Source organism: Calidris pugnax, unplaced genomic scaffold (genome assembly GCF_001431845.1).
Source record: "Calidris pugnax isolate Ruff unplaced genomic scaffold, ASM143184v1 scaffold178, whole genome shotgun sequence".
Lineage (NCBI taxonomy): Eukaryota > Metazoa > Chordata > Aves > Charadriiformes > Scolopacidae > Calidris > Calidris pugnax.
Genome location: NW_015090986.1, coordinates 1,264,408 through 1,290,912, shown reverse-complemented (window position 1 = coordinate 1,290,912; position 26,505 = coordinate 1,264,408). Strand labels below are relative to the sequence as shown.

At 40.4% G+C, this 26,505-nt stretch overlaps 1 protein-coding gene across 2 annotated transcripts in view; it reads left to right on the top strand.

Moving 5' to 3' along the window:
* ADAMTS12 (ADAM metallopeptidase with thrombospondin type 1 motif 12) overlaps positions 1-26,505 on the top strand; it is a 178,868-nt gene that overhangs the window by 79,078 nt on the left and 73,285 nt on the right. Inside the window, exons 4-12 of one of the 2 annotated variants that reach the window (XM_014953998.1) lie at positions 9,900-10,096; positions 12,001-12,084; positions 13,752-13,876; positions 15,163-15,312; positions 18,475-18,618; positions 19,269-19,413; positions 24,004-24,096; positions 24,320-24,465; positions 25,312-25,481. In XM_014953998.1, coding sequence (XP_014809484.1) covers positions 9,900-10,096; positions 12,001-12,084; positions 13,752-13,876; positions 15,163-15,312; positions 18,475-18,618; positions 19,269-19,413; positions 24,004-24,096; positions 24,320-24,465; positions 25,312-25,481 — 1,254 coding nt within the window. Of the gene's footprint in view, positions 1-9,899; positions 10,097-11,945; positions 12,085-13,751; positions 13,877-15,162; positions 15,313-18,474; positions 18,619-19,268; positions 19,414-24,003; positions 24,097-24,319; positions 24,466-25,311; positions 25,482-26,505 lie in introns of those variants that run through there. The other variant, XM_014953999.1, reaches the window with a different exon arrangement.

Genomic DNA, 26,505 nt, shown 5'->3' with positions numbered 1-26,505 from the left:
CGTGGCAAACACTATGTCTACGCAACGAGACCACGTTTGTGCTAATAAATAAAATATGCTGGTATTCTTTGGCATTGCTGCCAAGTAGCACAGAACAGTCTGTGTGCATACATTACATTTTCTCAGCCTCCTGAACAGATCTGACTCCTGAGATGGATTTCTGGCCTGCATCCACTCCTGTGCCATGCTCAGGAGCTAGGACTGAGAGCTCATTGGCCCTTGCTGAGGCTATGCTGGGAACCATCCACTTTAATACAGTGGGCAAACAAGTTCCAGTGCCTGAGTGTGTTTTTTCCCTGACTATATTTAACTTACAGGAGTAGCAAAGCCTGATAGGTGAAGTTCTTGTATTTCTTTGGTGAGAAGGAGCAGACTTGAGAAGCTGGAGCGGCGTTTTACTCCACAAAGCTTCAGGAGTGTCATTAGATATCCATGGTACACAAGAAACACATCACCTAGAGAGGATCCAAGTTAGTGGTGTTTTTTCTGTGCCCTGGCAGAGAATCTCTCTTGGGACAGCAAGGCTGCTGAGCTCTGCTGGCAAGGATGGCTTAGAATTTTAAGGATGCCATTCACAGAAAGCCAAAGGTGTCAATTTTTTATAGCTGAGGGTCAAGTACAAATAAGCCACTTAGAGTAGTGGAATTCCTTCTTACTCCAAAATACAAAAGTCAAATAGGACTATATCAGGATTGCTTCTCTATATGGAAGTGTGCAAGTGAGTTTTCAGGAGTGATTTGTGCTTGAGGCTGCTGAGGTATGATCAGGGGATTGGTCATTTGACTTTTTACGACATTTCTCTGCGTGAATTAGTTTTAAGGTATCAGCATTAATTTGTGAATAGTTTCCGTTGACCTGACTCTACATTTTTTGGTAATAGAAATAGCAGATTGACAACCTTCTTGCAGCCCTGGACGGTGTTCTTATGTCAGAATACCGCTTTCTTAGTCACTTGAATCTACAGCTGTAGAGACAACCAGTTACATGTTGTAATAATGCCAGAAATTAATGCCGTAATAGTATTTTCATGAATACTCTCCATGCTAACTTATAGCAAGTCAAAAGTACGAGACATTACTAACAACTGTTATAAAGTGTAGCATTTCTGAGCCTTTTTTTTAAGTTGCAGGCTCAGTTGATTTGGATGAGAAAACAGTGAGTATTTTGTATGGTTTTCATTTATGTCCAGCTAAAAATTGGCTAAATTTTGAATGAGCAGTTGGGCTCTTATTTTGTTGGCTTGGTCATATGTGTAGAAATGTTAATTTTTCGAACTGTCTTGTAAATGCTTCCTGACTCATCAGTGGTGAAGAAACACTGCTACAGAAGACTTCAGACAGTTTGTAACTTAAAGGGGCCAACTTTAATAGTTAAGACTAGTTAAATAACAAAAATGAGCTATATGGATGCCACTGCTAAATTTAACCCATTTTCCCAATCTCTTATCACACAAACACCATCAGTTTTTATTCACTTTTTGCCTGGGAGCGAATTAAGCAAGTACTAGAATTATAAAGAGAGGTGAAATTAATGCATTTTAAGGTGCTATGTGTAGAAAACAGTGAGCTTATTATCTATAAAGTAGTGTACTGGTATGATTGCCCAAGCGGAAAAAGCTCTGTAAAGTTACTATTTTTAGTAGTTCCAGAAGCCAATGGAGATAATGAAGAGCAAATTTGCTCAGTGTTTTTAACATACAATGTTATTTGGAAGCTAGTGACAGTCAATTATCATGCAACATTGTTAAATCTCTGTTTCTTTACAGAGCCTGCTCTAGCCTGTGAGCCATCCTCAGGACAGCAAGCTCTATGCAGAGAACGTGAAACTCCCTGGTTAACTGCAAGAGATTGCCTCAGAGCAGCTATTTGTTGTTTTGGGAGGTGCAGTTAAGGCAAGAGGAGCACCAAAGAGATCAGGCTGGGTAGGAGGACGGAGGTGGGAGACATGAAATAGCTTCAGTTCAGTAACCACACTTTTCACAGGCAGTTGCAAGTCGAACGGCTGAGATTCTGTTCTTGTTAACTTGGAATTTTCTTTGTGAGGGTGAAACTCTGAGCTGGAGCAGGGTCGCAGCCCACAGGGAAGCTGCATCCTGTTTTGGGACCACCCAACAGGCTGAGTAAACACAGGAGTGGTGGCATCTCGCGGCTGCTCTGTGCTGCCTGTCTGTGTGTTTGCCTCTTGACTTCCTACCCCTCTACAAGAGGAGGCAGGAGCAGCTGGTCCCAGCTGGTTCTGTGCTGATCATTTGCGAGCACAGAAAGGCACAACTGGCTGGTTTTGCTGTATTTAATTAAGAGAAATGATGTGCCAGAGAGGAGTTTCTGTGTTTTGGTGGTTGGCTCTTGGAGACCTAGAGGAAGCTTTTAAACCCACCCGACATTCCTGCTTCTGCATGGGGGAGCATAAACAGGCAAAATAGTGCTGGGCATATTGGCTTTGTGGTGATGGTGATAGTACAGGGACGATTTTGTGAAGGGTATCTGTGTGGAGGGAGTCCTTCCTCAATGGTTGCAAGGGTGAAAAGGCCAATATGGGCATCTTGAGTGTACAGAGCAGCAGTCTGTCCTCTCCGGGTGTCCTCTCCGGGGAGGTGCAGGGAAATCTTGAGATGTTTGTGGAGAGCTGAGCAAGACTGCAAGTCAGAAGAGAAGCCTCAAGGGGAATCCCAAACCCTCCTCTTCTGCTCTGCAGCTGTTCATCCCTTGTCAAACCACAGGAAACTTATAGCCTGGCTGGAAGACGGATCCATATGGAAGGAAGCATGTCTTATGGACCAGGAGAGAGAATGTGGCACTTGAGGGGATGCTCTACTGGCATGCCCTAGTGGCCAGGATTGTGGGGGTCTTTTGTGTCTGTATGGTTGGACTCGGTGATCTCAGAGGTCCTCTCCAACCATGAAGATTCTGTGATTCTGTAATTGTGCTGACATACCTGCCTTCTTTGATGTACTTCAGCTTATGTTTCTGTTGGGGAACAGAACAAAATGTTTCTTCATTTTAGGACTTTAATAGGTACCTGTACCATGCAGAATTTGTTGTCTGATGAAAGGAGCTACACAACATTTCTGAAGTAAAATGTTTGCACAGGGAAATGCACCAGTTTCCTTAGAACGACTGAAGCAAATGTGATTATTCACAGGCATTCTTTCTTGAAGAGATGACTGCTCATGTTCACCATGTTTAGATTCAGTTAGTATTATGAATGTAAATGTCTAACTGTGGATACATAAGATGCCTTAATGGCTTTTGCCCAAGATGAATGGCTGTCCTCAGTCTCAGTCCCTTATTAAAGTCCAGGAGGTGGAGGTCTCTTTTGGCTACCTCTCTAGTCCCTGTAGTGGCTGGTTGCAATCTGCACAGCTTGAAAACCACATTGTGTTCTTGTTTCAAGCACATGCAAAGAGCAAACCTTCCATCTAAACCCCTCACACTGCCCAAATCCTTGTAATTCCAACCCTTAATGGTCCTTTCCTGACCTTTGATGCCTCTTCAGGCATCATTTTGGCTTTTTCTGGCACTTTTCCTTGCGGTGGTACTCTCTGTCCTGCATTCTTGCATTCTTCACTCTAGAAGCTCAGCATTGGGGAAGCCAGCAATGAGTGGAAATGACTTTGGTAACTCCCAAGAACTAATGGGTATTCCAAAGACTTGTACCATCGATTTCTGTGTCCTGTAGTTCATAACTATCTTCCTGTCCATATATCCAAGAAGCTCCACAAAATATATATCCTTCCGGAATTTCGGTGCTTTCTTTCACTGCTGAATTCTGTAGTGCCTGCACAAACTTGCCTGCATGTGCAAGCTTAGGGAATAGAATCATAGAAGCATTTAGGAAGGAAAAGACCCTTAAAATCATTGAGTCCAACTAGTAAGCTAACACTGCCAAGTCCACCAGTAAACCATGTCCCCAAGTGCCTACTTGTCTTTCAAATACCTCCAGAGCTGGTGACTCAAGCACTTCCCTGGGCAGCCTGTACCAGTTTAAAAAAAAATATTATTGTCCCTTATTGACTTGGGTTTAATCCCTGGGAAAAAATAATCGGAACATTCAGGCAGAAGGAAAATCATGGTTGCAGAACATAGGCAGCTCCAGGCATAGCTGTTTCCCACGTCGTTGTTCTCTATGTACCTCCTGATGCCAGTGGCCCAGAACATTTATCATTCCATCCTTCCAGCGTAAGTAGTAATGAGCGGCAAACACACTCAGCAGCAGTATCTAATTAAGTGCATCAGTCAACGCAGGTCCAATTTTAGCTTCATTCTGCATTAGAGTGGTGTGACTTCACTGTTTGATACTTCATGTTTTTGACAGCAGGAATGTTAAAGTTAAACAAAGCCTGCAAAGTTGTAAGCTTGCTTTCTCTGTGCTTGTTTTTGTTGGGACTTGGGGATTGTCAACATGGGAAAGTACGTGATTAAATAGCTGTAGTAGTTTCCTGTGTGAACACTGCTTCACACTCAGAAAGTGTTTGTGTGATTTAGCTTATGCTGTTTCTGAAATGCTTAGAAAAGGAGCTGGTTTGATTACCTATTCTGTTTTAAATTCACATCCTTTATTCCTTGTTTTACAACAGTTTTTTCATGTAGCTTGTGAGCCTTTACTCTTACAGTGTCAGCATCCCTGCTTAGTTTTGCTATGTGTATCTGTAGCCTCGGTTGTCTGTGTAAGAGGATACTATGCGTGCAAAGTTCATAGTCTGTTTGGTTTCACTGAGCTTTTCTAGTTAGCTGCTTTGTTTATTTCAGCAGAGTTAGTTAGAATAGGGGGAGGGATTCACTTGCTGTATTGGAGCTTTATAAATAAGTTATTGCAGTAAATCAACTATTAGAGTTGCTGTCCTCCTTCATGAGTGAGAGAAGAAGGTCCTACCTTCTTTACCCAGTGTAGTGGCTAGAGCACTGTCCTGGGAAATCCCAAGTCCTTTATTAAATCTAGCCCAAAGCTGATGGGTTAATAATAACTTTTCAGAAAACTGTGTTGATTTCCTCTGCCTTACTGTCCTTTTCTTATTCTCTGAGTCACTCTTCAGCCTTTCCTTTATTTATTCTATGGTTGTACTTGTGTATACTTTTTAGGGCTAGGTTAATGTTACTAATGATGATTTCATGTTTATTCATTTCCCCTGTTTCAGCAGAGTTTATTGACCTCTTGAAGAACTCACCCCAAAACTTTAGTCTCTTTGTTAATACTTGAGCTAAAGGCGCATCTTAGAACAAAGATAAAGTGAAAGTTATAGGAAAAATCATAATGTAGCGAGTTCTGAACAGTGTGGAAGTTATCAGTCTGGCATCCCTAGCATCCTTCATACCTCATATCTGGAGATGTGGCATTTTGACTGTGAATAATATGGAGTGGTAAAAATGAAAGCTCTTGCACAAAGAGAAAGTACATGGGGATAGGAAGTGTAGACATAAATCAGTACTACTATCTTTTGTCTGACAGCCTTCAGTTGCAGGCTGCATTCTCCTCTTCTGAGAATTTCCAGACATTTTCACCTTGCTTCTTCAAAGCTCTGTGTATCTCCAAAGGTGTTGAAAGATGGCTCTGCACGGTTAGCACTTTGAGGTCCCCTTGAGTTGCATGGTATGTTGCACTCTTCCTTGAGCAACACCTGCAGGAAACAAAGGTGGAGAAAAGGCCTTTGATGTGGAAATATCACATAATGCCTTTGAGTGAGATGAGTCATATTTTGTTCCTTAAGGGCATTTTGGGGGAAAAAAGGCAGAAATTCAGAAAAAACCCTAATCAAGCAACATTTTAAGTGGATAAATTGTTGAAAGTGAAGAGGAACTTAAGTGGGTTTTTTTATACTGAGACTGTTGACACTGCATCTGAAAGGTTAAAAAGATCTTTCTTAATAGGGATTGGCAAATGATGATATAGTTCTGTTGTCACCTGAAATTGAATTGCTAAGAAAGACTATAACTTCTCTATCTTATACAGAAGTGATGCAGCTTTAACTGGAGAAGTTTGTATCATACTGGTTTTTCATATGTGGTTGAGACCTACAGTTAACTTAAGATTTTTCCTTGTAGCTGAGAGTTAAGGTTCCTATATGTTGTTGCATTAGTCAGGTAGGATTTGTAAAGATAGTTTCAGGGGGACGTTTTTAGTTTTCACTAAAAACAATTTGGATTTTGATTTTAAAAACCAACCTGAAATTCATCAGCCATTTCTAACTAGAAGTTGACTAAATGTTGTCATCTACACTGTTTTTCCTGGTTATGCAGTGATATGGCTGCATATCAGATATGGCTTATGAAACATAATATATGACTCATTTGGCTGATTCAGGTTTTCTAATAAAAGCATCACATCTGGAAAATTATCTCCCACAGAGAAATTTCTGAGTATTGCTTCTTGAATTTCATGGAGTTTGTTAGCTGAATCTCTTACAACTTTCTTTTTATTTACTCAGACTATCCTGGAGTTCAGTTCTGTTTCTAAGGACTCTGGCACTGTCCCTCCCTGTGTTATATCTTTCTCAAAAATACATGGAAAACCCTCGGGATTCAAGTATTCCCTTTCTCTTTCTCTCCTCTGCTACTTGTGGAGTGTGCTTTGCTTAGCAGTTATGGTGGAAGAGTATGGGGAGGCAGGCATTTCTCAGACAGCACTGAGTCTGTCTGTTTACTAGGTCTCAAATACTCCCTCACTTCTTGACTGTTCTTGAACTGATGGGCTCCTGGTCAAGATTTAGATTCCTGGACAATAGGGTGCCTGGGATTTTTCAGCAAATGTGAAATTACGTGCAGTGCTTTGCTAATTTAAGATAAAAACAAGGTGAGATTATTTTACTTCAGAAGGAAAAGCTGAACAGAGACAATCATCGTTTGGAGAGACATAAAAGCACGAGTAGAAAAATATTTCATAGCTGCCTGTATGTTAGTGTAGCTCCAAGAGGTTCTCCCTCTCTGCTTCATCTAACCGAAAAAGCTGCCAGGAGACTTGACACAGGAGGGATGCAGTCCTTAGATGTCACCCTTCCAGGTTAGGTCCCTGCACTGGAGGAGAGAGTTTTGTCTGCAGAATCCTCTTGCTACCTGGCATTAATTTTCACAACTCGAATCTCTTCTGAGATTTTCCTGTGGTACATATCCTCATGCTGAACCAAGACTCCAGGCTTTTCCCTGGGGGCTGTTTGCTATTGCAGTTTGTGTGGCTTTAAATGTTTTTGCATTTGATGCTATCACATGTCCGGACAATAAAAATGTGTATTTGCTAGATGAGAATACCAAGCCTGATAGCTGGCATGGTGTTTTATTTGGCCATAAACAAATCACTTAACCAAACAGTCCAAACAGAACTTCTGTTCAGAAAGTTATGGGGAAGGCTTTTCTCAGCACAGCCCGTAAAATGTGGATACTGAGAACTGTGCTTCATAGAAAGAAGAGTGCTGAAAACCATGCAAAAGTACATGACAGACTAATAAATGCACCTTATAAATAGCCTCTGATAGAGGTGACTGTTGAAGCAACCGAACAAAGATTGAGGGAATCAGCAGGAGGGATGTTGCAGCCTGGAACACTGGGATTAGTGTAGAGGTTATTGTGGTGATAGTCCGTTTCCCTTCTCTTTAAACGAAACCTACCAAACCCCAAACTAACAAAGCTAAATGAACCACCTGCTTTCTTTTCTTTGTCTTTACTCGCAAATTATATTCTTCCATATAGACAAGAAGCTATTTTTCCATGCAACTCATTTTTCAAGATTAAGATACAAAAATGTGTGCCTTCCTTTGAGTCCCTTGGCTTGATGGGAAGGCAACTTTATTGACTAACTTTTTTTCCTATTAGACATATCTACAGGGCAGAGCTTGCTTGTGTGGGTGCACAAGATAATACTGACAAGTGATTTGGGTTGGTAAGCACAAAGGAAATTGTTATTCTTGGGCTTTTTATTGTGACTGTGTACAGATAGTATAAATTAGAAGCTTATATGTTTATTGGAACTTATTTACATTTATTCAAACTTTTCTTACATTCAATTATTTTTTATGCTGTTTGCCTTGCCTTGCCAAGCAGGTCAAAATCTTATGGTTCACAAGTTGTATTTTCAGCATATTTTAAAATGCAAATTGCAATTCATGCAAAAAAAATAATCAACTTACATCTAATTTTATTTATTTATCTATTAATTTATTTGCTTATTTATTATCTTCTAAATCTGCAATATCGAATACATGACATGCTTAGTACATCAATTCAGCTTTGTATAGTATACTTTAAATAGTAGTCCAGGGAGGTACAGGTGTCCATTTAGCAGGATGAACATGGGGTAGGTTTGTAGGTTTATGTGCATCTCGGTGGTATGTGCATGAGCTAGCAGAACCTGATTCTGCAATGCAGTGCTAACTGGTCATGGTGTGTGACGACTGATGGAGCTGCTGTGCATTGCAGCTCAGTTCTGAATGTGTAATGTTGCTGGTGTAGTTTTGATTATGAATATGATGTATTTTATACCTAATATGTTACCAGTACCAACATTTCTTTATCTACTGACCGACCTTGGAGAACTCATTTCTAAAAACCCATCCATCTTCTGTTGCACATATACAATAACCCAAGGTATTGATTACTTTTTTCCACTGGAAGATGCATTAAACGCATCATTAATAGTGCAATGCTGCCACATTTTGTAGACACACAAGACACTGTGATACATTCTGGCTGAACTTAGGTCTTCTAAAAGGCAAACAGTCCGCTCCTGACAAAGGCATAACAGATCTTCTGTGGGCGTGAACACAAGATGAGAAATGTCATGACCTGTCAGGTCATCCATTCTTCAAGGGAAGAGTAGTCTGGGTAACTGTCCCTCAAGACTTAGTAGTGCTGGCAGATGGAGGTATTGCTGGGTCACTGTCCCCTGCCACGCAGTAGTGGGGCTTATACTGGACAGGCTGTAAGCACTTTGAGGCAGGAGCTGTCATTCTGTCCTGTGAATTTTCCCCATTTGGAATAAGGATATCCTTTTCCATGAATGAAATGCAAAAGGACTATTGCAGTATTGGTAATAGCAAGAAGTGCTCTTGATCCTTCCTAGGACTAAGGGAATCCCAGCTCTGTAGAAGTGTTTCTCTGGCTTCTGGGTTGGAAAAATGCCACCAATTGCTGTCAAACGGGCACCTCTCACTTCTTTTTCAGGCCTAAGGGTATTTCCCTGGTAACACAGTCAGCGGGTGTTCAAAGCAACAAGGAGTGAATTAGCCCCACTGAGCGCAGTGCGAGGTTGCTAGCAACAGAAGAAAAATGCCTTCCCAAAAGGATTTAGATACACAGTTCCCCAAATACAGTGGGAGCGCTAAGCACGTCTTGCCTGTCCCTCAGACAAGATGACAGCAGCTGCTTCCTAAGGCCTGCCTGGCTGGTATTTAGATGACACCTACTGGTGAAGCATTCCCACTCTTCAGGAATATTTTCCATGCACAGAGCAAATAGCTCATGGCTGTGCCAAAGCACTTGGGCTTAATGTGCCATCCTGCTGAGAGTCAGAGCTGTCTGTGGAGAAAGCAGATGGCCTTGTCTTAAGCTATGAACTGGTGTCATTAGAGAGCTTGGAGCCCAACCTCAGAAGAGAGATGACATTCTCAAATAATTTTTTTTTTAGCTTGGCTCTGTCTTGCGCCTTAATCCCTGACGTTGAAGTAGGGGTAACTTTTGGATGTGTGTTTAATCCACCTGGGGGGGAAATTCAGAACTTTACTGGACAGGGCCCTCAGCAGCCCAGTGTCACTTAGGAGTTAGTCTCTCTTCAAATGGTAACAAGAAGTCCCTTCCAACCTATATCATTCTGTGATTCTGCGATACCACTGTTCTGTCTGCAAGCGTTAACAGCCATACACTTCAGATCAAGCTTGAAAATATTTTTCAAGTCAGCATTGCTTCTTACTTTTCCAGATACCCTCAGCTTTTTCGAACAGCAGCAGCATCGGAGGGAGAGGTGGCAACAGAATCACATGGCTGTCAGAAAGGTTTCTCGACGCTCTGTCAGCAAGGAGCGATGGGTGGAGACACTTGTGGTTGCAGACAGTAAGATGGTTGAATATCATGGAAGTCACCATGTGGAATCCTATATCCTCACTATAATGAATATGGTATGTACAATATTTCCCTTTTGTAGATAGGTGAATGAAGGAAATTTTAACTTGATTATTTATTGATTACCTTGAAAGAAGTCTGTAACATTGTTCTCTGAAAGAAATGTAATGTCATTCATTTGTATTAATTGAAACTGTTTTTTAAAGCATTTTTTACCTTATATTTTGCATAGGCATAATTTTTCTCTGGATTTTAAGTGAGAGAACTTTCATAGCTACAAATGCTAGCACTAATTTTCTTTCCGCTGAAATTCCTTTTCCCCTGGAACCTGTTGCTCATTGGTAATTTCAGGTTGGTAGCTACAGCAGCAGAGAGAAATTCTACAGTTTTAAGTATATGGATTTGTTCCCATGTTTGTGGATGAGAAAGGCACACAGGAGCCCACTGAAAATTGTAGTAACTTAGCAAGGGCTAAAATATCAGTGTGTTACTGATTTAGTCAAGAATCCAAACAGCACCATATGAGCTTTTACGAAGAAAGTTAACTCTGTCCCGGCTAAAACAAATACAGCTGTTTTTCCCAATAAGTATCCTGCCTATAATATGAAGTCCATGTTGGAGAAAAAAAGAAAAGATTTACTTTAGAAGTTTGGCTGTGTGGCAAGTTTCAAAATGTAATCTGGGAAAAAGCAATAGAGTTTCATGAGACTGCCTACAAATACGTCTTCTGTTATTACCTGTATCATAGTAGATACTGACCTTGGAGAGTCTATTGAGGATGTCTTTTATGTCGTTATCATGGTACATGTGTAATATGTGTGAAGTTAATCACAGTGTAATTCTAGCCATGGTAACCAATCTGTCCCTTATGTTTATCCAGTGTGTTCCTGACTGTGCCCCCAGCACTCTGGCTACTAAGGCAGTTAGCCTGATTAAATAGACACAAAGCTGATTTGAGCACGTGAGGGTTTGTCCACACAGGGAAAATATATGGAATAAAACCTTTCCATGATCAGATTCAGGAGCAAACAAGTCTTCACATTTTCTCTGCAGTCTGTACCTGGGGTGTTAGGGTTACTCACAATGATTCAGTTTTCAGTCTAATACCTTGAAAAACACCCATATCAAAATCAGACCTTTATAAACACAATTTCCACTTCATTTTGGTAATTTCTTTTTAATGGTCTTCTCCAAAACAGTTCTGACCCAAACACAATCCATTTAGTCCATGCATGTTTCTGGTGATACATGGCATAGCTCACATACAGATAGATTATGACTACCTGCTGCTCTAATTCCCTTTCCTGCTGCCTAATTCAACATTATGATGATATTTTGGACATTTTATAGGGGTCAAACTTTTGCTGAGTTTTATTCTCGCTCTTTTTTATGTGGATTTTTAAAAATGGATTCATTATCTTTTTCTTTTTTTTCTTGTAATCCTCTTCTGTGCTGTGTAAACACAAGTATCTATCATTTAGCTGATTTCTCTTTGCTTAGTACTGACTAATTTTGGCTTTGTTGTGGCAGAAGCTGATACCTATCAAATCAAAACCAGATAATTTGGTATGCTGTTTTTTTTGCACTCTGAGTGGACATCTCCATCAGTGCTGCATCACTCTACATGTTGCACTCTTTTCTGCTAGTGGTTTTTAAGAACTCTGCAGTTCTTGAAAGGGAAGTGGACATAAATAATCTTGAGTGTGCTTTTGCTCTTTAGCTTAGTAACTTTTGCCAAATCCTGTATCATCACTCATTTGGCAGAGCTGCCCTTTGCACTAGTTCTAACATTTGTTGCATTTGAGTAAACTTTCAGTGAAGCGCTTTGAGGATTTTAAAAATAAAACAACACCCCCACCCCAAGAACAGTGTGCTTGAAGTAAATGTCATATTTTCTCTCTAAAGTCCTGTTCTTCTATAGAGGAATCAGTTAATCTCATACCTCATGGCTCTGGCACAGGTCACAGGGTTGTTCCACGATCCAAGCATTGGCAATGCCATTCACATTGTGCTGGTCCGGCTCATCCTCTTTGAGGAGGAGGAGGTAAGGTTTTTATTGTCTTAGAATGTCACTTATAAAGCTTGGGAGTACAATGCGTTGAGCCACAATTATGAAGAGGAGGGTTTATTTGCTTAAAATAATGTGTTTCTTTTACTCTTCTAATAATCTTTGGCATGTCTGTTTTTAGAATAAGTGCTGCCCTAGGTAGCAAAATACCTAGCTACTGACTTCAGGTATTTCTGCATAATATCACTGAGGAAAATGTAATTAAAACAAGCAAATTAGGAATAGGGAAGTGGAATCTTACCAGTGTCAAAAGAACATGGGATACCAAGGAAAACTAGATGAGAAACAGAAATTAATGTGTGCGTCATCACTCAGAATCTAATTATGTAGCATTACCTGAAATGTATTAAAAAGTATAATGCTAGACTATTTGCAGGTCTCTGAAGAAGTAAATCTGTTATTGTGAAGCTCAAACACAGATGTAACTTTTTAGATAGTTTTCCGAAAAAAAAAAGACTAAATTAGATGCTAATTGCTGTAATTTAGCTATATATTTGTAGTTTCCAGTGTCTCTCATTCATTACTTTGTTGCTACATGCTTAAATACATGCTGATTGTCATCGTTTTATAGTTATTTTTAAAACACTGTGCATGATATAGCTTGCTCTGACTGCAGTAACACATTAAGGGGGTTTTCCCAGTGGCTTGTGATTTATGACCCCAATGCTAGAGAAGACATTGAACCAAGCCATGGGGCCAGGCTAGGTCTTCTGAAATAATTATTAGATGAGAGTCTATCCTTATAGTCCTCAGTATATGAGTATGCTGGCCAAGAACTGTAGCTCTCATCTTAACAGGACAATTAGGACTTGAAGTCCATGGTGACCTCCAATTAAGTTTACTTGCTAAATTTCTGTGGCTGTTTTGATAAGCAGTTGAGCATGGCAATGTTGGAAGCAGCAGTACTGGATATCTTTCAAATTCTGATTTTAAGTTACCCAGACATTACTTTTTGGTAACAATGTTATTTAGAAGCTTTGTAGAACATTTATTTGACTTAAATAGAGTAAACTGAGACAAGATACAATTAATGTCTGAGACGAGCAATGAGAAAATAAGTTTTTGAATGAATTTATTTTGCATACTTTCTGTTTCAGAAGAAATTCCAGTAACTTGCACGCATACTAGATAATAATAAGATGAAGAGTGTATCTATGACTGCATTGTTTCTTTTTGGAATTGAAAAATATTGTGAAAGGAATACACCCTTAAAAGCATAAATGTTCTTTGGTCATGACATCGTTCACATAACATTGAGTGACAAACTTGAGAATGAAGTCCCATTCTAATTAGTCTTTATTTTCTCTATAGAGGAAAACTTGCTTTCAAGAGAATATAAAATGTTTGTTTGAAAGTTTCAGTTCAGTGTTGGATCTTGTTAATCTCACTGACCAAAAATTGTGTACATTTCTGCATTTCATTTTTCCTTTAGCTGCACCAATTACAAAAATGCCAACATTTTAACTTAATATTCAGTATGTTAGATAAATACATATCGTTACTCCTAATGCTGGTTCTAGCTTTAGGCAAAAGCATAATCAACTGCATTTCAGAGATTGCCCAGCTTCAGGGCCAATATCCCTGACACATTATTGCAATGCAGTGTGGTCTTTACAATAATATTTTCCTTTGTTGCCCATTAGCAAGGCTTGAAGATAGTGCACCATGCTGATAAGACACTTGCCAGCTTCTGCAAGTGGCAGAAGAGTGTCAATCCCAAGAGTGATGTCAACCCTACACACCACGACGTGGCTGTCCTTCTCACCAGGTATGACAGCAGTTCGGTGGCTGTGACTGGCTACTGTTTAGTTGTGGTTTTTTGGTGGGATGTTTTTTTTTGTAGGCTCGTGCCTATTTAGTTCATCCTGTGTAGAACTCAGTAAAGTGGTATGATGAAGACATGCTGTTTCTGAAGCACAGTGTTAATGCAAAAATGGCCTAGCATGAACGTGTCTGACACTCACACAGGCAGAGAATATGAGCTATATTATAGAAACGTGTGGTTAAAGTTATACCTGCTATAATCTCCTGTAAAGGGATTGCTTTTTGTTTGTTTTCAAAGTACATGTAACACTTTATGTATGCATATGGGTGTTTCATTGGAGATGCATCTTAGTCAGGAAATTGAGATCTGTATGTCTCAGGAGATTAGCAATTTGCAGAGCTAAAGTTGTTTTCCTGACTTGATCCTGCCTTAATTTGTGCTCAATCAATTCTCTATTCTTCTTTGAGGCAATATACCAAAACAACGTAGCATGTAGATGAACAACTCCATAGTGACAAATTCTGAAGTAACATACAGGTACAGCTCAGGATGGAAGAGCATTTTGTGAACATGCTGCCATGTATTTTTAACTTTTAAAGTATATGATTTTTAAATATTATCTCCGTAATGAAGGAGACACAAAATATTTTTTTACATGTGAATAAGGGAAGCACAGAAAACTTTAAGGTGATGTCTGAGGTAACACATCTGAGAGAAGAGATTCGATCTAAGGTCTGCAAAAAAAAAGTCCTAAGTTGAAGTCTGTCAGGCAAAAAACTCACCACCACGATAATGCAAAATAAAACAAAAAAACCCCAACACCAAAACAACAAAACCAAAACCTTTACCTTTCAAATAGTGCAGTAAAGAAAAGAGTCAACAAATCTTAAAATAAGTCTCACAATGATGCGTGGTTTACCTCTCCAAATAAACAGACTTCAAATAGATGAAGCTAAGTTATGGTGAATTTAATAAAATCCACCTCAAAATGCTGTCAGAGGTGGAGATTTTAAAACTTTTTCTTACACAAGCTGACAATAAACATATGTATTTAGACACTACAGCAAGATTTTTATTGTCTACAAATTACAGCAGTATAATATAATAGTAGCAGAACAAGTGCATGTTGTTGTTGCATGTATGTTTGTCAAAATGTTAACGCAATGCTTTGCTTAAAATGCAACTTAGCACTGATAACATTACACAATGGAGACTTGCCACCCAATGCAAGTGACACTCTGCAGTTGGTTTTAAGCTCTTTTAACGACACATCTCTTTTGTGATTCTAGAAAGGACATTTGTGCTGGCATGAATCGTCCCTGTGAAACCTTAGGTTTGTCTCATCTGTCAGGCATGTGTCAACCCCACAGAAGCTGTAACATCAATGAAGATTCTGGCCTTCCGTTGGCTTTCACTATTGCTCATGAACTCGGACACAGGTATAGTTGGAAGCGAAGGGGTGACCTGACTTTAATTTATTATTTGGATGTTAATACTCAAATTGCCAGACAGAAACAAAACAAGGAGTGAGTTATTGTCTCTATTATTAAAATCAAACCTGTGTTTTTTTCTAAGTGAAGGAATAAGAAAGAAATTCTTAACTCTTTGACCTTTTGTCCTGGTTTAACCCCAGCTGGCAGCTAAGCACCACGCAGCCGCTTGCTCGCTCCCCCTGGTGGGACAGGGGAGAGAATGGGAAAAGTGAGAAAACTAACGAGTTGAGATAAAGACAGTTCAATAAGTAAAGCAAAGGCCGGGTGTGCAAGCAAAGTCAAACAAGGAATTCAATCACCACTTCTATTGCTAGAGTTCATCCATCCCAAGGAAAGCAGTGCTCCATAACCTGTCAAGGTTACTTGAGAAGACAAACACCATAATATCCCTCCCTTCCTTCTTCTTCCCCCAGCGTTATACACTGAGCTTGATGTCACATGGTATGGAAAATTCCTATGGTCATTTTGGGTCAGCTGTCCTGGCTTCGTCCCCTCCCAGCTCTTTGCCCCCCGCCATGTTCTTGTTGGCAGGCCAGTATGAGAAGCTGAAAAGTCCTTGACTGCTTAGTAACAACTAAAATATTAGTGTGTTATCAACATTATTCTCATCCTAAATCCAAAACATAGCTCTGCACCAGCTACTAGTAGGAAAATTAACTGTATCCCAGCTGAAACCAAGACACCTTTGTTTATATTTACAACAGTCAGTTGCCTGTCTATGGCAATAAATCAGGATGAAATAATAAAGCTACAAAGAAGCATCACTTAATCATGCTATTTTTTCCAAATGTATGCGGAATTACTGTGCAATTACCTTAGATGATCTCCAAAGCAATCCAGATAATTTACATAAATCATATCTGTTTCATTATATCAAGGTATTTCAATATTGCAGATTAGCTGGGAACAATTTTTAATTCAAACAGTCAGATTTCACGGAAGTATCAGATTTTTGTTTGCCTTTCTGACAAAGAAATTGTGCATTTTTTGTAACTGGTATCTTCTGTATATTAGTATTGCTGTTATAGATACACTTAGGTCAGGTCCACTAAAGTTCCAGAGCATTTAGTTTTGAACAAGGCTAAACTTTTTTTATGACTGGGTATTTTTGCTTGAAACTCAATTTTTCAATATTTCCAATTATCTAAGGGTGTTTTCGCTGGTTCGTTGGTTTAATCTGTTTAATTAAAATCTATTTTTAAATCTGTTTTGACTCTGAGCTGTTATCGCCACAGTAGAGGCCTATCTCATGAATACTCCAGTTTGGCTATAATGCCTGGTCTTTTCAGCTGGACCAAGTTGCTTGTCTGTGTGGCACGTTCACTGCTGTATCTACAATCACATTATTTTCATTATGCACTCAACCACCATGCCGTGGTCTGTATTTCCTTATGGAATAATAATAATGATAATAGTAATAATAACAACAATAATACTTTCCTTATGGAATAATTATAGTCATCATCATAATCTTGATAATCATAATCTGACACAAAGATTACTCAAGTATTGATCCTATCACCCATTAACTGGTTTTTCTGTATTCAACCCTTTAGTTGTCAGAAAGGAAACAGAAAAAGTAAATAATGCTGAAATTATTACAATTGGATCTGGGTGCTCTGGGTTGATTTACTTGGTTCCCACAGCTTCTTGCTGACAAGGAGCTTTTTTCATTAATGCTAGTTATCAGAGGACATTTCTCCATAGATGTGTGTGTGACCTCCTGGTCTAGCCTGGGTGGTTGGTGGCTCACTGTCCTTTGGATGGTGAGAGGCAGTGTACTGCTGTATTTGCCTCTGCAGGAGTGGTACAGGGGCTTGCCTGTATCAATTGTCCACAAAGAAAACTGAAAACTCTAGGGTTTGTTGTTAACATGAAACCATCCTTCCCTCAAGCAAGCTTGAGAGTACATATGTTAAGAAGTTCAAATACGGACAATAGAAGCCCGTAAAATGGAAAATGAGAAGAAAGCTGTGCACCCATCCCTCACATGGATGATGAAAGTCAACTCTTCCGCGTACTGTCCCTCTAGACATTCGCCGTCCCCTGTGTCAACCCAATTCATGGAAAAGAGCCTGTCAATAAGAGGACACGCTTGTTTTTGTACCTCAGACCCATTACTGAATTTGATTCAGACTGAAATCATGCCCTGCTTTTGGAACATTTGAGTCATAGTACAATTACATTTTCCAGAAACAAAGTCTTAAGTGGTTTGAACTCACTTTGTCTGATCCGTGATTGAATCAGGACCTGAGTCAGTTTTCACTGCGTTTTCATACAGGGACTTAGACACCATCAGATATTAACAGTGTAGGTGTCAGCATTCTCGTGTATCAATATCTTTGTATATTACTATTTCAGATGATAATCTTCTTCACAATGAGATGTGGAGGCAAGTATGTTTAATCAGCTGAACCCTGTTTGCAATGTTTACGACTCTTACAAGTTGTTGAATAAAGAAATCCCTTAGTAAGTCAGAGAAGCTGGAGAGAACCATGCTGGGAAGACTTGCTGTGGAGGTCTGTTTGTAAGGCACATTTTGAGAAAGCTAAATAGGAAGAAGGACTGGAGGTTGGAGCCTAATTCACTGGATTAGTTTGGTAATTTGGAAAACAGTATCTCTGTCTCGAAAGAGATTTGAAAAGAAACAAGCTATAGAGATGTGATTTTAAGACAGAGTGTAACAAAGCATGATCTTAATTAAAGTGTACAAGTCTGAAATAACTGGGATCCAAGAGCTAGAAGGCTGATAGGTTTAGCAGCTTAAACATAACTGAGGTTTAAACTGTGACTCCCAGCCCAACTGTGCAATAGTGTTTTGACTCTCTTAAAAATACCCCAGAATATAGTCTTTGGCAATCTGTTCTTTACTTTGTACCAGAGAATATTGCTGTGCATAACAGACATGTTTGAAAGCCTGTTGGAGAGTAGAATTTTTTGTAGGCCAGATCTTCTTTTTTTTTTTTTTTTTTTTCTCAAAAGGCATCTATAGCCTGTCAGGGGAAAAAGTGACCGTAGAGACTTTTTAAGTACAGCATGGAACCCATAGATGGGTGTGGTGGAACAGCTAATCAGTTGGAATTTTCAGATGATGTTTTTTATCTCCAGTTTTGGTATCCAGCACGATGGAAAAGAGAATGACTGTGAGCCTGTTGGAAAGCGCCCATATATTATGTCCCGACAGCTGCAGTATGATCCTACTCCACTCACCTGGTCGCAGTGCAGCAAGGAATACATCACACGTTTCCTAGAGTGAGTGATCAGGTTGTAGCATTTTCCTGAAATCAGTACAATTGTGTATGAGACGTTTGTGTGGAGTCTAAAGTAAATCTTGTATTATTGAGTTCCCCAGGCTTATGGCTCACTTAGTATTTGGGAAAAGCTCCATTATATTCTTGCTTTCTGGAAGTGAACTCAAATCTGGTCGTACAGGCTCAGGTTTGGGGCAACCTGCAGTTTTTTCCAGTTACCAGGAAGAAAGAAGCTTTTCCATCAAGGAGTTGATGGAATGTCATAAACCTTGCCTTTGGCCACGGTGACACGTGCTTGACTTCAATGACTTGTTCAAATTCATTGTATTCCTTTTAAGAGCAGCAATATGGTATATCTTTAAGCAGAGGCTGTGGTGTGCTTTAAGGCCACTGTGCAAACCATAATGACCTCACAGTATTTCCACATCAACAAGTTACATTTTGCCTTTGTAACTTTGCCTCCCTAACTAGATGGAGTGCTGTTTGTTAGCAGCACTTCAGCATATCTTAACTGGAATCTGGACTAATTTCCAAAGGCCATATAAAAAATTACCATTAAGAATTAGATAGTGAAAGTCTGTATAAAAGTGTCAAAAAAGTGTGGGGTTGTGGTTTTGTTCTTTTTTTTAAAGTGCAATTTTTGTCTTTTAGCCGTGGCTGGGGATTCTGCCTCGATGATATCCCCCAAAAAGAAGTTTTCAAGTCCCCAATCATTGCTCCTGGAGTGATTTATGATGTGCATCACCAGTGCCAGCTTCAGTATGGTTCCAATGCTACTTTCTGTGAAGATGTGGACGTAAGTGCTGTATGTTTTTCTTCATTCTCATGGAACTTAAGCTTCTTGAAAGGTGTGGAAGTACAGTCAGTGAACCTCAGTTCCTAACTACAGGTGCAGCATGTTCAGATTCTCATAGGCTTAGATGTTCAGTGCAGGCATTGTCTCACACTGCTTTAATTCTGCTCTGCAGATTCTGGAAGTGAGTTGTTGCACTGTTTGCCTTGTATTTTGCAAGACCTTTACTGAATCTGGCCCCGTATCTCTTGTTAAATGCCTGTTCTTCAGCAGTGGAGTCATTCTGATTTAAAACTTCAAATACTGATCCTAGGTAAATTATCAATGCGGCTTAAATCCCATTTTAAAAATCAAGATGCTTCAAGCTTATTGCTTTCAGCTGACCAAATAATTCTGGGAACAAACCTTCAGTTCCTGGAAGAGAACTCAGGAGGAGAGAAATCAGGGTTGTGCTCTCTTCTGATTTTTCCTGAACACTCTTGATGGTCTAACTGCTTAAAAGAAATTTCAGTCCATGTACCCTGAAGATTTTTTTTTTCCTGTCAAACATGAGATTTTAATATGGAAATAAGTAATTTACAAAGTACCTGGTGTTTGTCTCACAGCACAGCAAAATAGTGTTGTGTGGAGATGGAAGGGAGCAGTATAGTCACAGCAGCACAACTCTCTACAAGAGCTGGGAACCACTGCAGAGTAACAGGTTGTATTAGCTAAGGTGCAGAGATACGGTATTTTAACCATACCAAGCATTTTCAGAGCTATTTGACTCCGTGCAGCATTTTTCTACTTAGAACAGTTCAGAAACAGTGGTTTCAGATGCTAAATGATCACTAATTTTTGCAGTGTTTTGGGCAGCAATATGCAGTAAACATGGCAGACAGCATCCAGCATTCTCCCCCCGTTAAACAGGGCTGTGGCAGAAGTGGTGTTATGGCTATCAGCAGAGCTGGAGTGTTTTTTAGGCAAGGTATTGTGCACAGCTGTGGACTGGGGACTGCTGATGTTGACTGTTTATTCCATTCAGGTAATTATGTGTATCCTCATCTACCCTTCTATTAGGGAGATTATTTCTGATTAATCTTCTCGTCCTTAATAGATAACATGATTACTGATGTTGAACTGCGACTAGTGAATCTGAAGCAGGGATTGAAAGATTGCTTTCATTACCTGCTGTTCCAGTTTCCTCAGTTACTGTAATTTGTCTGTTGGTACAGCTAGAAAATTAAAGTATAATTTTGCAGTATTGGTTCATTCTGTCTCTCCTTGGGTTTGAACCTAGTAGGCCTTTATATTCGATGTCTCCTGATTAACCAATTTTACAGCTAGACATATGTCAGAAAATTAATTGATATCATCTCATTCTGCATTTCACTGGAAGGCCTGTGTTCTGCAGGTAGCTGTACTGTCAAGTAAAAGAATTACGAACAGTATAGTCTGCATGGCACGCTAAGCGATCAGTATAGTCATTTTGTCTATAAGAAGTCTGACTGTTCTTTGCCTTTCCACTATTACTTAATGCTCGCTTACTGACCAGGCTACATTTGTTCTGTAACTTTTAATGTCTGGCTGAATTTGATCCATGGGTTGTTCTTGAGAGAAGAATCTGTGTTTAGCTAAAGGTGCCCAGAGGTTCAGTGGTAAAACTGCAGTCTAGAATTCAGATAGATAGTGATTTCCACGAACCATTTAGGTAGGAATTCCTCTAAGCATCTTGTGAAGTACATAAATACTGTCCCTTTAATAAGGAAAAGAAAAGCAAGATGCAGGTTAAGGGGAGGAATTTTCCAAGTGGTAGGTAGATCTATAGCTTCCTATGGGACAGGTTATAGGAGCTCAGAATCTTTATCTTATTGCCCCCTCTTTGTCTACAAAACTTCCACTGACTGAAGTAAACCATCATTTTTTTTGACTCTCTTTACGGCACAGACACTGATCTCACAGATTGGGTGAAAAGCGTGTACTGTACTGCTGATGGTAAAAATCACTTGCCTTGCAGTGAGTCCATGGTAGAGTCATGAATTTCTGGCTGTTACCTCCGAAAACACACAGTAAAGTGTGCTTTCCTTGTACAGTTGTTAATCCAGTATTCTTAAAGATGGAAAAAAGCTCTGGTACATGAAGATCAACATGGAAAAATTCTTGCAGAGCTAAAGAATTTCCTCTATGGACTCTTGCCTTTGAAATGCCACCAAGATGACCAAAGAGCTGGAGCACCTCTCCTATGAAGACAGGCTGAGAGAGTTGGGGTTGTTCAGGCTGGAGAAGTCACTGGGGAGACCTTATAGACCCTTCCAATATCTGAACGGGGCCTACAGGAGAGATGGGAAGGGGCTCTATCAGGGATTGTAGCCATAGAATCGTCTATGTTGGAAGGGACCTGTAATATCATCTGGTCCAACCATCAACCTAACTCTGATAAAAAACCAAAAGAAAACCACACACACACACACACACACACCCATTACTAAACTATGTCTCTAAGCACTATATCAACCTGTCTTTTGTAAAGATAGGATGAGGGGTAATGGTTTTAAACTAAAAAAGGGGAGATTTAGAGTAGATATTAGGAAGAAAGTTCCTGGGAGGGGGGTGAGACACTGGCACAGGTCACCCAAGGAAGCTGTGGATGCCCCATCCCTGGAGGTGTTCAAGACCAGGCTGGATGGGGCTTTGAGCAACCTGGTCTAGTGGGAGATGTCCCTGCCCATGGCAGGAGTAGGTGGTCTGTAAGGTCCTTTCCAACCAAAACCATTCTGTGATGATATGCTATATTCAAGGGTTAAAAATAAAGGATTAATTTCATAAGGAAAGAAAATTCTTCAGCCGGAACACTTGGGTAGCTCTGCCTTAAGAACCTGACAACAATGGCTTCACAAAGAGGTGCTAAGTAGTGCTACTCCTGAACTTTAAATAGGGAACTGCAAAACAATCTTTGACTTGTATGTGTTGCCCCAAAGCAGCTAAAAGAGCTGAGATGCCATGTTCCAGACATTGTATTCCAACTGGAGATTTGGAGTGCATTGAGAAGTTCTGTCCTATCAACTTGCTTTCCAGTGTTCTAAATGAAAGCTAAAGTGAACATGGAATGCAGAAAGTAAATGTCAAAACAGACCGTGTCCAAGCTTAGCTATTTTAAATAGAAGCAGGAGAGAAACCAGCAGCCAAGTTTTGCATTTCGCACTCGGGCAAATGCTGCTGCTGGCTCACTGGGGCTGGATTTTCACAAGTGCCCAGTTTCTGTGTTTGCTGCCAAACCTGGCATGTTGTTTGCTCTGAGAATCCCAGTGGGAGCTGCCAGTGGGATCCTTCTTGTCAGCCCCTTTCTCTGATGACAATTACAGCTGTCCCTGCTTCATGAGTAGGTGCTGCCAGCTCTGTTCCCTCTCCCAATGCCAAACTCCGCAGTTCAAACACCCTCAGCCAAGACCTGACTCAGAGCCCCTGGGCTTGTGCTTCTGCTGTTCCAATTGGGAGCACAGAGTCTCTCCAACACCCCTGGTTTTTCTCCATCTTGGAAGAGGTCTTCCACTCAAAGCCCTGCTCATTTGTGAGTTCCAAGCACGCAGGGCTCCTGTGTGTCAACCAAAAGAGGAGCTGGTGTGCGTCATTTGTGAGTTCCAAGCACGCAGGGCTCCCGTGTGGCAACACAGGAGAGGACCTGGTGTGCATGTGAACTGAGGAGGGGGGAACAGCCCTTGATGTCTGTCCTCCACCTCTAGAGAATAGCTCTGATGGAGAGAAGAAGGCTTGTTATAAGGTAGCTGTAGTGTTTCTTTCCCCGCTAGTTTTGTTGACTCTTGGGAGTTTCTCTCCCTTCTGTGGAGCTGACCACTGCATGTGGAGCAGTTGCTGAAATGATGTGGTTTGCTGGCAATGTACTGCATTAAACTGTCACAGGTTTCTGAGTAACTTAATATGCAAGCATTCACTAACCAGAGCCCCTACTCAGCCCAGCCCACTAGGCTTTTTTCTCTGCCAGCTAGCTTGGACTGCTTCTTTTAGATGATTTCTTTGACATCTGCTTGGCTGATGTTTTAAGAGACATGTGTTTTGTTCTCTTTTTCCCCATGCAGCTATGGGACCTCCATGAGTATTAACCTGGCTATTCTACTTGGAGATGTGTTGCTGACGTGGCTAGCTTCTCTAACCTTTGATTTCACTGTATGCTGTCAGGCAGACAGCAATGCAAAACTGAAGATTGCGTTCATTAGTGCACACCAAATGAAAATAATACAACCTCTGTTCACCTTCGCTATAAGGTGAACTTAGAGCTATTGTAAAGCCATTTTTCCTGTGTGGAGCTAGGAGCTGAGCAGCCAATGAGGACAATATTTACACTCACATCATTGAGATAATTCGCTTGATATAAAATATTCACCTTTTTGTATTTGTCAAATAGTTCATCCTTTCATGCTAATGAGGAGTACCCTGGGTGGGTGCTAACCTGTGGAAAACCCTGAAAATCTGTCTCCAGAAATGCAGCCCTTATAAGGCTTTTTAAATGGATGTACAAAACCGTGGGAGACTTTTGAAATTCTTGGCCATGGGAGTTCAGCTCTGCTTCAGACTGCTGCTGTTTTCTTTCTTTTCCAGAACCTTTGCCAAACGCTCTGGTGTTCGGTGAAGGGCTCCTGCCGCTCCAAACTGGATGCAGCTGCGGATGGAACTCGGTGTGGAGAAAACAAGGTGACTGTGAGGCCACTGCCTGGAGGCAGCACTGCCTGTGAAGGGCTGTGGAGGAACCATGAGTAGCTCTGCCATTGTTTAGTACGGAGGAGGGACATCCTGTGACATCCCCATTTATGTTTCCACTTAGGTTTTTCATCTTCAGGGACTGAAATAACAAATAATTCACACTAACATTTTCCTGCAGTAGTGAAGCTCTTTGTCCTTTTTCTTCTCTCCTCAGTGGTGCTTCTCTGGTGAGTGCATTACAGTAGGCAAGACTCCGGAAGCAATCCATGGTGGATGGGGTGTTTGGTCGTCCTGGTCCCATTGCACAAGGACATGTGGGGCAGGAGTTCAGAGCGCAGAGAGACCGTGCGATAACCCAGAGTAAGCTGCATGCACAATCTTTTCTTACCTTTTATTCAAGATCTTTGAGGTACTCATGAAGTTGGAAACTTTTATATGAGAGTGTTACCAGCAGGTACCACAGCAAGACAGACACTGAGCACTTCTTCCTAATTAAGTATACCTGTGTGAAATCCAGTTTGCTCACCTTTTACCATCATTAGCTCATTCTTTAATCCTTACCCTCCATGGAGCTTATTTCTACAGAAAATGAAAAAAATCCTGATATTTAGTGTTCAGGCTTTGTAGAAACAATAATTGCTTTAATAGTCCTGCCATGAATAAATAAATGCCCTCAAACACTGGGTGAGAACAATAGTGAGGAATCCGTTCCTGAGGGAAATCACAGACTCACCTTTCGTGTTTTGTTCTAGTCATCAGCTTTGTTTGAATTTGGGACATAGGAGTTCATAGGTACAGAGCATGAAAAGCAGAATTTTCTAATACGTATCTGAGTTCATGAAGACTCTACGTCTCATTTTCAGAAATCACTAAGAGGGTGCCTAACAACAGAAATCAGTTGGCTATTCTGAAAGAACTGTCAAACATTCTGGAAAATATGGTATTTTGGGGGAGTTTATTTGACAAGGTAATTTGTTGTGAGCTCAGATAGGCAATGTATCAAGCACTTCTTTGGGATAGTTGGTTTGTCTAGATTTCTGTGCTCCACAGTGGCACGTTTGGGTACTTGAATGTGTGAATGGTGTCTGTACCTTGTCGAGGATTCAGATTCACCTTATTATCTCATTAGAACCTGCAAGACATTGCTCTTTTAAAACTACTTTTTACCCAGAATCTTATGTCCCGATCTCAATGTTCCTTTTCTAGGCCACAGTTTGGAGGAGACTACTGCACTGGAGAAAGGAAGCGCTATCGCATGTGTAACATCAGCCCCTGTCGCAAAGGGCTGCCAACCTTCCGACAGATGCAGTGCAGTGAATTTGATACAGTTCCCTACCAGAATGAATTCTACCACTGGGTGCCCATTTATAACACAGGTATGAAGCTGCAAATTTTTTAATATCTTGTATAAAAAGTAAAATTGCAGACCAATGAGGAACGTCTATGAGGGCAAGAAGTCACTGAATTACAAGTATTGTAATTAATTGGAGAGAAGAATGCTTCCATATGCACGTGTGCCTTTTCTGTATACAGAAAGCCTCTCTGTGCCTCTCTGTATACAGAAAAGTTCTCCTCTACGCATAGATTTTTTGCAAAGCTTTAGTGATAATGGCTGTGAATTTAACTACCCAGTTCCTGGAAAGATACTGACTAAGAAAATCTGTTGAAGTCACACCTATGCTAATTGTCTGGGATAGACCTAAACCATCTTTTCCAGTGTCCACCGCAGAACAAGAAGTACAGTAGTATAGTGTAGAGCTGCATCTTCGGGCTGCAGGCATCACCACACCCAATAAGCAGAGGTCTACTGCACAAACGTGGCTTTACTACATGGTCAGCATACCTGGCACCACACCGAGGAAGTAATCCTCAACAGGTTCAGTATTGTACTGCCCTGTATTGTAGAGACAGAATTGATGTCTCTGCCTTATAACTTGCTTTGTACATAGCTACTAAATAGCTACTCACTACTAAAGGCAGGGGCAGTAGTTATTACCATGCAGTTTGATTCTTGGTGTGTGTATAAATGTAAGGAGTAGATTATCTGGTAGAAGCTAGCAATATTTTTTTTTTTAATGAAAAAATAAACCAGTTAGGGAAGGGAAGCTCAAGATTCAACTTTGGGTTATGTTTGCTAATAGTATTTTCAGCATGTTCATTGCATTTTCACAGTTATTGTCAGTTCTGAATGGGTTTTCTAAATTTCAGCTAGAGTTTCAATTTCATCTAACAAATGTTCTATTGAAGATGAACCTGCAGCAGACAGACTTCCAGGAAAATTTCTGATGAAAGAAAATATAGGTGATAGGAAAAGACTCTTTCAGAAGGATTCACAGTAAAAAAAAAATTGTAAATGCTAACAGCCTAACGCTTAGTCCAAAGCCAAACTCATACACCGTT